Source organism: Theobroma cacao, chromosome 9 (assembly GCF_053813885.1).
Source record: "Theobroma cacao isolate CCN51 chromosome 9, ASM5381388v1, whole genome shotgun sequence".
In the NCBI taxonomy this organism is placed as follows: Eukaryota; Viridiplantae; Streptophyta; class Magnoliopsida; order Malvales; family Malvaceae; genus Theobroma; species Theobroma cacao.
This window is the reverse complement of record NC_142647.1, coordinates 7281258-7291696: the sequence shown is the minus strand read 5'-3', so window position 1 is coordinate 7291696 and position 10439 is coordinate 7281258. Positions and strand designations below refer to the sequence as shown.

General features: G+C 36.2%; 1 protein-coding gene across 4 annotated transcripts; it reads right to left on the bottom strand.

Moving 5' to 3' along the window:
- Window positions 1-1908: 1908 nt before the first annotated feature.
- Window positions 1909-9872, bottom strand: LOC18588804 (UDP-N-acetylglucosamine transporter UGNT1-like). Of its 4 annotated transcripts, none has more exons than XM_007013461.3 (11): window positions 9591-9872; window positions 8121-8197; window positions 6536-6697; window positions 6303-6436; window positions 5029-5159; window positions 4898-4942; window positions 4691-4788; window positions 3863-3970; window positions 3014-3070; window positions 2817-2926; window positions 1909-2362 (listed from the first exon to the last, which is right to left on the bottom strand). In XM_007013461.3, exons 1-10 carry the CDS (start codon window positions 9721-9723, stop codon window positions 2852-2854), a joined length of 1020 nt encoding a protein of 339 aa, XP_007013523.1. In that variant the 5' UTR covers window positions 9724-9872; the 3' UTR covers window positions 1909-2362; window positions 2817-2851. The 4 variants fall into 4 exon arrangements, with proteins under 4 accessions (XP_007013523.1, XP_007013522.1, XP_088665600.1 ...); XM_007013460.3 differs by lacking the exon at window positions 1909-2362 and adding an exon at window positions 2512-2738; XM_088809474.1 differs by lacking the exons at window positions 1909-2362; window positions 6536-6697 and adding an exon at window positions 2512-2738.
- Window positions 9873-10439: the final 567 nt, after the last annotated feature.

Sequence of the window (10439 nt, the reverse complement as noted above, 5' to 3'; positions counted from 1 at the left end):
GGGGAATCTTGGGAACAGGAGTGCAGAATGTCAGCGAAGGGATTGTCTAGAAAGAAGTTTCCAAGGGTGTACTACGTACAAAGTTGTTTGCAGAAAAAAAATCTTTTTAATTTCAACACACTTAAGGACATAGCAATTAGCGAATAGGCAAGATTTGGCATTTGCCAACAACCCAAAGCGGAGACACCGGCGCTAAAGGAGCCCTGCCTTGGGCCTGCATTAGGGAACACACTCCTTGGGTTTTGCTTACCCTTCCTTTCTTTTAATTTTTCAAAGGGAGGGAGAGGGAGAGGGGGGGGGGGGGGGGTCACTCACTCCCTTCTTCTCTTTGAAGGTTTTGGGAACTGCAAAATGGACCCTTTTAATTATAAAAAGCCCTTCTCACACACTCATGATTTTGGGCGATAAGTTCGCGTGCCACTACCAAAACAGATTCCCTTCCCACGCCTTAAACCGTTCCTCCTCATTCTACTTTCATCACCAGATCCTAGGGGACTTTTTTCCTCTCTACCTCCTCCTTACTTCTTACTTTCACCACTCTGGAGGAGGAGGAGGAGAGGTCAAAAGCTATTCTATACCACAAACTTTGGCTTTTTTCTTTCTTTCATTTATCATTATTTTTTATCCTGTTGGACAAGCGCATGCTTTACATGTGTGACCAAAATTTCAATTTCAAGTAAAGCGATAAAACAAACCAAATGGTAAAACCAGAAATAACGTAATTAAAATTACAGCTTTGGGTTTCTTCTTTCTGAAAAATGCAACTTTGGAATCAAGCAGTTTTGTTCTGTGGATTCTCATTTTTGATGTACAGAAGCTGCGAAAAGTAGAGTGGGAACATAGATTTTACAAGGTTGGACTTGAACTGATTGATGATATTCAAAGTCTTGATTAAAGGGGTGGGACAAAGAGACACCCATGTTCTACTCTTACAGAGATTTCCTAAAGTTGTATGGTCCATGTTGGCTTTTATTCTTTTCTCACGAAAGCAAACATACTTTCTTAGCGTCTCTCCAATGAAGAGAGTAGTTGAATGACTTTTGATTTTTCAAGCTTCCTCCATGTTTTTTCCTCCTTTATTTTTATCAATGATTTTTCAAAGGAAATTAAAAAAAAAAAAAAAGAAAATCAATGGAGAGACTAGCACGCTTTTTCCGGCTTAATGCACCCATTCGAAAAAAATAAAATATAAAAAGGAACTTTCTTTGACTAAAAATTAGATCGGAGTTGGACGTCAAGATCATGGCATTCGGAATCATAGTCAAACAAAAGAAATTGTTGGGAGGTTTGGTACCCTTTCTCCCTCTCTGATATTGAGCACGTCGTAAGGGTTCGAGAACATTGGAGCAAGCTTGAGGCTTTAGCGAACGTGGGTGACGGGTATGTTTCAATCATGCGAGGCAACTAGGTCAAACTCGGTTGTCAGTTTGTGGAGACAAGAAAGACACACCTCCCTCTTCAGGAGCTCGAGTTGCTACACATCTATCTCTCTCTCTTTAACTTAATTGCCACTAGTAGAAACGCTGTGGTGTTAGATTGAGATTTCTCTCTGTCCACACCACACATGGAAGCAGGGTTACCTCCTAGAATCCCCCAAAAAAATATTTGCTCCGCAATAAGTGGATGGCAGAAGCCTTTTGCTTTTGTAAAGATTCAGGCACAAATGGACACAGTTTCACCTTTTATGGGGACTTAAGGGACACCTGAACTGTCCCAAGTCAGTGGGCGCACCAGGGAAAAGAAAAATAGAAATTATACATGAATTGTCGATACGTGATAATCATGTCTCAAGTGTCAAGGGCAATGGCAGCCATATGTTCTACTTCGAACAGAAACATTTACAGGCAATGGAACCAATAAGTTCTTGCAGTACAAGGAAAGTTGGTCACTGTTGCAACACATGAAAAGAGATTTGTAATCGTTTGATGTTAATGAAAATGAATTGTGTCCAAGCTTAATCTCTAGGAAGTAATCTTGCAAACGAACAAAACTGAAGAAGTAATCAGGCATCAGGTGTTGTCCCTGGAAAGTTATAAACACGCAAACACCTTTTCTGATATCTATATATATGCCCGTATTCTTATTTATTCGGAACATTATTGGTTCTACTGTTATTTATCAGCTTAGACATGTGTAGCAGAAGAATCGAAATCAAGCGCAATTGCCATGTTTATATATGGTTCATGGCCACACCGAACAGCCGTGATGAGATAGACACATGCTAAAGGGTAGCCCAATGCACGAGGCTCTCGCATTGTGGGGTTTGGGACGGGTCAGATGTATGCACCTTATCCTTGTTGTGCAAAGAAGCTGTTACCATGCCTTGAAACTGTGACCTCCGAGTCAAAGTGGAGCAACTTAGCTGTTGCACCAAGGAATATAAGTGTTACTCAAGGTATTTTCCCTAGCCAGCCAAAATTACCGAGAATATGTAGCAGTCATAGCAAACAACTGACTGATGAAAGTTGTATGCTGGATTGAAAACTATGAAAAGATCGGCCCAAAAAAATATGACAAGGTCCATAAAGAGCGAATCAAGATTCTGAAATTTTGTGAAATCAAAATTTATCAACTCCAAAATTTCTTTTTAATAGTTCAATATTAATTAGTCTAAGATCAGCTAGAAGAAGAAACTGATGATCACTAGAATCCACAAAATTCCTGTGTTGAAGACACTGAAGAGTCCCTGTTCCTCTCATACACCTAACTGCTTGCCTCTTTGACCTTTGTGTTGAGAACTTTGAGCATAGAAGGATCTTTGAATCAAAATTTTGCAGAAGATAATGTAGAAGTAATCGAGCCATTAGATTATTTACCTCCAGTATAAGGCTCTCAAGCAGCGGCCATGGGTTTATTTCCCTCTGATTTTACAGTACGCATACAAACCTGACCCCAAAAACCCTAGGGATTGGCCAACAACATTCATCTGGAAACAACAGGAAAGTTAATGACATAACTATGCCAGCTTAACTGAGGCTTACATGTAACGGGCCTAGTAGGCGCCTATACTCACCAAATCAAATGGAAGCCCGCCAAACAGTAGCCATCCCAGTCCAATAGTAAAAAGATCCTACACAACACAAGTAGGCGTCACCAAAATTCAAGGGGATAAGCTACATAAAAGGCAGAGCAAAGGCAAGCATCTATTGGACCAGTAACACATTTTGCAAGCCAAGTAGAAAGTAGAAACCCACTAAAGACTGTTAAGTTCACAAGAGAAACAGAATTTTTCCCATGCATACCTATAAGACTTGAACCTATACTGTTTCTCCCTACCGTTTATCATTTTGAGTCACAGGCCAAGAGCCTTCAGCGCAAAAACAAAACTAAAAAAATACAGGCCAAGTGCCTTTTTAGTGCTGATATAATTTGCAACATTTCCCTTTGGCATTTACAGAAACATGGTGGACCTAAAGTGAAACAGAGTCAAGAAAATGCCAAGCAAAACAGCTACTGACTTAAATGTGCAAATCTAAAAGAAGATGTCATGTAAAATTCAGGATCTTATCACTTAGTGGGCTTTGCTTAGAGGTTAAAACTTTTTAATGGATCTGAGTGTAATTGACAGATTCTCTTCATATGCATCTGGATCACATTGGATCTTCATTACTGCAGCTTATAATTAGGTCAGACAGACAATTAAAAATATCAGGCATGATGGTCTAATGGTCTACAAAAAGGGTCACCCCATAGGAGCCTTCAACCCCTCTCTCATAAAATTTCTACTGTCCCACATATTTAAAAAGAAAAAAATCACTCCGTTCAGTAATAAAGTATGAAAACCACTGACTGCATTATGTACTATTAACATGTAACAGACAAATATGTTAGATTAACACAAAGCTAGAATAAGCTATCACACCTTCAAATTGCCACATATTGTCTGCGTCAGAGCTGAATTGAGTGTTGTATTCAAGAATACAAAATAATTTATCAGGAAAGCCATGATACAAGAAAGAAACATCACAACCTGAAAAACATTCAAATGGTCAAAGTGTAAAAGAGTTAAAATGCTCTCCAGCCATGAAAGTTATTCATTAGGGTTACTACAATCCTGATGCAACTTTACAGAAGCAATGATTGCCGAAATGAATTAACAAAAGAAAGAGTCCAAGGAAAAGCAGTTAAAGAAAAGCTCTGTAGCCAGGGAAAGCAATAAAACCAAGTTTGCATGACACACAAGATCGGTAACACTAACAACAAAAAACAGAAGTTACTGAACTAACAAAACCAAATCAAGTAACCTCCAAATATGATAAAATAGAGGGGAAATGAAATTAAGGTAGGAAAGTTGATTGAAATTTTTCTTTTTAAATTTGAAATAGACATGAAAAAGTTGTGAAGACCAAACCAGTAAGACCAGTAAGACTTAAATAAATAGCAATGACAGCACAAAAGAAGGGAATGGACACAAAGTGAAACAAACGACAGATAGTAACAATATATCTTAATGACATGTTGCAGCTTTAAACAAGGATGATTCTATCGGCAGTATTTTCCTTTCAGGAAAATCATTAAGTAAAAATAAACCATCAAATTTATCCAAATGTAATAGGTACAGCTGAGACCTAAGCAGGAGTAATGGATGGATTTGAAAAATAGCTAACAATTAATGCACTTACTTTCTGAACAACATCATGAGGAAAAGAACACGTAGCAAGAGAGGAATTATTTTGTGAAAAGGAAGCACCTGGAATCCTTTCGAATATAGATAAGGGAAGCTCATCATCGCTTCAAGGTCGCCACTGAATGATGTCCAAAACAACAAGATTGGTGCACATATTATTCCTTCAAGAATCAACAAAAAATTTTGTAGAGAGTTCAGATAAGCATAAATTGTTAATTTTTAGATGGACCACAAGGATAAAAAACAATTCTTTTTGTCCTTTAATCTTACCATTGCACCACATAAGGCCAAAGCTATTGAGGCCACTGGACTTACCTGAAAAGTTTGAGAATAGATCACAAACTAGAAAGAAATTACAAAATTCCATGAAAGATAAAGAAGAGGCTAAAAGGGGATAATACCAATACGAGCAATGGAAGCAAGATATACTGCTGTGCAGATGTTTGCTATAAATACAATGGAATAGCTATAGGCATCAAATGACAAGTCACGAGCTCCAGCAACAAACGCACCAAGTATAATTATCCCCACACTGATGAAATCCTTGGATTAGTCCATTAAGAAAGTTATCAGTCATATTTTAAAACACTAGATGTCATATATAAAATTGCAAGAACATGAAAACTATAGCAATCAAACTTTCTCTAAAAAATGATACCTTGTTTACTCAAAACAGCTGGCAGAATTTTGAAAGAGAATATGAACCTAATATATTCAATGATTGTTGCACCTCAAGCAAACTTAATTCTTTAGAAAAACTAAAAAATGCCTAGAATAACCAGAAAAATGTACCTTAGAATAACTCAAATTCGCACTTGTCAGATCAATGTTGTGCACTAACAGATCAAGAGTTGCAACCTTACATCCATTGTGATGCTAAAAAAGGAAGCAAAAATACACTAAACCAGGAAAAATTCACCTTAGCTTCACTCAGATACATTTAATTTATAATTCTTATTTATGATACTTCATCAGCAATTAATCTTCCTGAAATCAATTTTTTGTTTAATCTTCCACGTGCAATCAAAAGAATTTGTTTTATCCTTTTCTACAATTTCATCCACATTCAGTTACCTCCTTGTGCAATTTTGTTACAAAACTTGTAGATTTAATTCAACTCTGCTGGGTCTAAGTATCACATTTATATTGCATGCAGAAGCCAACAAGAGTCTCTCTATTAAAATTCAACGGAGAACTTCAGTAAAAGTCATAAGCTTGCATTCAAATGGAACGCTAAATTCTGAGATAAACTTGTGAAGACAACAAAGTGTAACTGTTCTCCTAGGCAGTTTTACCTTTCATCTAGTTTCACACCTATTTACTATTTTTCAAATGTTATTTCACCTTTTTGGAGAATATTACCATAATTGCAGATAACACCTTTGGATGTTATCAAATGATATGCATACCGCTATGCCTAGTTGTCTAAACTTAATTCTTGCTGTCAACCACAGCATTCAGAAGTGAATCGTCGTATGTGTGCAAGAAAGGAGAGCTCAAAATGGCAGGAATTCTCTGAACTTCGTAAATATAAAGGCAAGGCATTCTTATTTATGATGCAGAACTCTTAAGAAATCCCTTAGGGTGGATGCACCAAACAGCCCAGATGCACATGCCTTCAGTACAATAAATGACCCAATTGTTAGACGAAAATAGCATATAAAAAGGCTCCAACCTGCCAACAACATATGATGAGTGTTTCCTCCCTGTCAAAAGATACTCCATAATCATGGTAAAAGCCACAGTAGTCCGCCTTAGGGTGGTGTACATAGGAACATTTATGCCACGGACAGATTCCATGGTGATTAACTTCCACCAGACAAGCAAGTAAAAGGGAAGAATTAGAAGAAAGATTTTAAAGTTTCACCAAGCATACATAGTAACCAATATCCAGCCCTTCATACGTACCATGTATAGCAAATATGAAACTGCCAGAGGGAGGGTATGAAACAGTGTATTCAATGGTACTAAGGTTACTGGGTTACCAGTAATGCTCTGTGGCTCCCCCTCTGTGAAAGAGATGATCTTCCAGCGTTTCATGGCATAGAGAAATGCACATGAACATAGCATCTAAATGTACGTTTGAGTTAAATTAATTTAGTAAACTAATGATAGAAGGTCAAATTTAATGCATTGTGATTCAATTGTCAAACTCCAAATGTCAGACAGGGTGGTAAAAACTGAACTCTAAATAACATGATTTTGACAGAATTAAATAGAAAATTGTCAAACTGAAATTCTAAAAATTGTAATGATTCCAAGATATAGCATGTAATACACACACATGATTTACAAACTGTCAAAAGATAAGAAAACACCAAAAATACATGCAATACCTAGCTATTGCAGTCAAAAGTATGCCTAGCTTTTCTCTTTAGGGGAAAAGAAAAAATGGGAGAGGGGCTATATGAGTAAAGGAAGGTGATTTTGGATCTTTGTCATGCACTCTTTCAATCATGCAAAAATTCTAAGAGAAAACATGCTATACCAGAAATCCATGATCCTTTACCTCAATATATATAATCTGTGGCTTTTCAAAAAAATTCAACAGTTACTTCAGTTTGCTGATGGTTGATCTAGTATGTTTTAATGGAGGATAGTTATCCATTAATTGGCAAAGTTACTTCAAGCAGCAAAAATTTCTTTTCTTTTTACAATTTTTCAAGAAAATATCATGGCAACTTGAGCCTTTATGTTGTTAACCCAAATGAAGAGTTCTCTAGATACCATAGTGGGCTATGCACTTCAGAGGCCACATGACAATGGCAGCATACCATGGAGACAAAATGAAATTTAAAAGTGACAAAAATGCAGTAAACAGTGCCCATGAACCTGAAAAGAGGACAGAAAATGACTTTGACATGACTGAGACAGTGTAGAGGGGAAAAACGTCAAACTGGATGAGAACATCAAGATATAGATAGAAAACAGAAATTTTCATTTTGACTTCACACTAAAGCTAGCCTCATCTGTCCAGTGGGAAGGATTAGGATTTTTAAATTATATATCTTAAGATATCTTCAAATTGAACACTTGAATAACTGAGTGTAATGTTGGTTACATTAGATACTCGGAAACAATAAATCCTTCCCTCTCTATTTCTTTCTTTCTTTTTTGGTTTTTTTTTTTTTTTTTTTTTTGGGGGGGGGGGGGGGGGGTGGGGGAGTGTAAAAATAATCAAATTCATAAGTATATTATAAGTGAGAGCGCTTCAACTTCAGAATCTACTTGGGATTGTGATTGTCATTCTTTAATCCTTACCACTTGTTTCTTTCACTTTCTATATCTTACTCTGTTCATGAAACTTTTTGAGGTTATATTCAGCTATCAAGGAAGGAAAGATGTGCTGCTAGCAAACGTTTGTGCAGAAATTGTCATTGGAAATCTTAAAAAATAAGATATTCTGTTGAGTCCTTCCACTGAGAATTGTAACTATTCTACTAAACAAACATACTTAGGCTAGCTCAGGAAACCGACTTAGCAAGTAATTTACCTGAAAAAGTGTGATCACATTTGCATATGGAAAGCTGTAAGAGGAAAGGACTGCTTTGTTGAACAAAATCAAGAGAACTGCAGAAAGAGAAAAAAAAAAAAAAAGGCTTGATCACATAATAGAAACTAGTAGTGTTAATGGAGAAAATTTAATTAACCAACACTTGGCAAGCAAAGTGGTCAGAGCTGTTTCTTGACAAATAATTAAAACCAGCGTTTTATCGTTCTTGCATTAAAACTATACAAAGAGCATAGCTGAAAAGTCTGTAGGTTAAAACAAACCAAAACAGATATGCAGTTAGCTTTTCAGAAATGATGATAAATGCAGTGGCAATTATTCTCCCTCATTTTGTCCCTATTCATGAAGGAATCCTCTTCATAATGACTAATTAAGAGAAAAATGACATGAAATGATGATCCGATTTCTGAAAAAATAATTAAATAATGTTACCTCTTCCACTAGTTAGTAATTTCCACTTCTATTGTTCAAATAAAACACACAAAACATGGCAAGACTTTTTCAATTCTAAGACAAAATGTCCATGACAAAACTTCTGCCTGGTTTTTGCAACCTCAGTAACCCCTTAACGAGATGACTCAAAGTCATTTTGTTTGCCAATTGATCTTTGAATAATAAAAATGTAGTCTCTCTCATACAAAAAAAAAAAAACTACAATTAAAAAAGAAGCCTCCAAAACCTAACTTCTTCCCCCACAGTGAATGAGTCAAGTAAACACTGTTACATTGACAATGTATACTTTACCCCATTGTGACTCGAAACACGACAGGTTGATTAATTATGTAACAGAATAAGAAAATTAAAAAAAAGTTATTTCCTCTGAATAATTTCCACCAATCTAGATAGTTTATTTACAAAATTTCCAGAGGAAAGCTCACGATTCTTCCAACCACATCAAACAGGCAGTACAACTTCATTTCATTAACATTTGATTTCGTTAGATATATCATTTAACAATGTCATAACCATAAACGAAGGTTTTATATTAGTCATATAATTTAGTTTATTGTTTTTTGCACTGTGGATGAAATTTTTAAAAGCTTCACGAACGGTTTGCCACGTATCCGTTTGATTTAATATGTGCAATTCATAATTCCATGCTTTTCGAAATGGACACACTGCAAACATTTCAAATTGCGGCCAAGTAGTATCCATATTCCACAGTCATATATATATATATATATACAATAGCAATTTCTTTTTTGTACTCCAAAATTCTGAAACTAAACCAAACAACTCATAAAAAATGGAACAATCAAATCAGCTAAAAAAATTTACCAAAAAACAAATAAAATAGTAACAAATTCTGACGTCATGCCACTGCTTTTTCAAAGTAAAATGAATAAAGAATTAGTCCACTGAAAAACCTCTGGCCAAAAGGAAGGTTTACAGGTGAGAATGAGGAGAAACAAACAGAAGAGAAAGAAAAAAAGAGTTTCAAAATTTACAGACCTGCACTGACCATGTAGCCAAGAGCAGCGTGCGCTCCTTTGTTGGACATGGCTGAGGCGACGGCTGTTTCATGGCGGAGTTCAGTTTTGGAGGGATCGATTAGTGGCAAACCTTCCTTCTTTGTGGAATCCATGCCGAATTTCCGGAATTCGCTTTGCTTTTTGAGAATGGAATGAGGGAAGAAGATTCAGAGACAGCAAGCAGTCAATAAAGAAGTGTCCTCCTATTGTGGAGAGAAAGAGCGAGTGAGAGAGAGAGAGAGAGAGAGAGAGAGAGAGAGAGGGAGAGGGAGGGAAGGGAATATTTGAGTGGGCAGACCGGCAGAGACCAAGAATGAGTTGGAGTGGACAGGTGGCATGACATTGGCAATGTGAGGGTCCGCATTCAAGTTTGGTCCCAGCCAAAGATATTAATAATTAATAACTTTATCGTTCTTTACCCCAGTCTTCCTTCCTTCTTTTAGGATTATCTGCCCTTTTTAATTAATTAGTATGACTGAATATAGTCTAATCAAAGATAGAAAAGTACATTTTTAACCCCAAAAAAAGACAAACAAAAATGGAGTGTGATGATTGATGTCACAAAGTTTGTATAAATCTGTTGTGTGCGTACAGTTCAACTTTTCATGTCTTTTGATGTTCACTGGGCAGCTCGGGATCACACTGATTGACTGCTTCAACTTGAGTTCTATTGTATTTAATAAAAAATAATAAAAGGCTTTCATATTGAAAAGATAAGTATTCAGTTAGTATTTTAAAATTTGTTTGGTACACTGCTGAACATTAATTGCAATATTAAATTTCTGATCTTTTAAGCATCTTTTTTTGTGCAAAAAAACATAGTATATAA

What these genes read in the sequence shown, in the direction of transcription:
- LOC18588804 (XM_007013461.3), bottom strand. Translation starts at nt 9,723, where the DNA reads ATGGATTCCACAAAGAAGGAAGGTTTGCCACTAATCGATCCCTCCAAA. An exon ending in TGGCTACATGGTCAGTGCAG is followed by an intron (nt 8,198 to 9,590) that starts GTCTGTAAATTT and finishes CTCTTTCTGCAG; the next exon opens with TTCTCTTGATTTTGTTCAAC. An exon ending in TCATCATATGTTGTTGGCAG is followed by an intron (nt 5,160 to 6,302) that starts GTTGGAGCCTTT and finishes GGATTTCATCAG; the next exon opens with TGTGGGGATAATTATACTTG.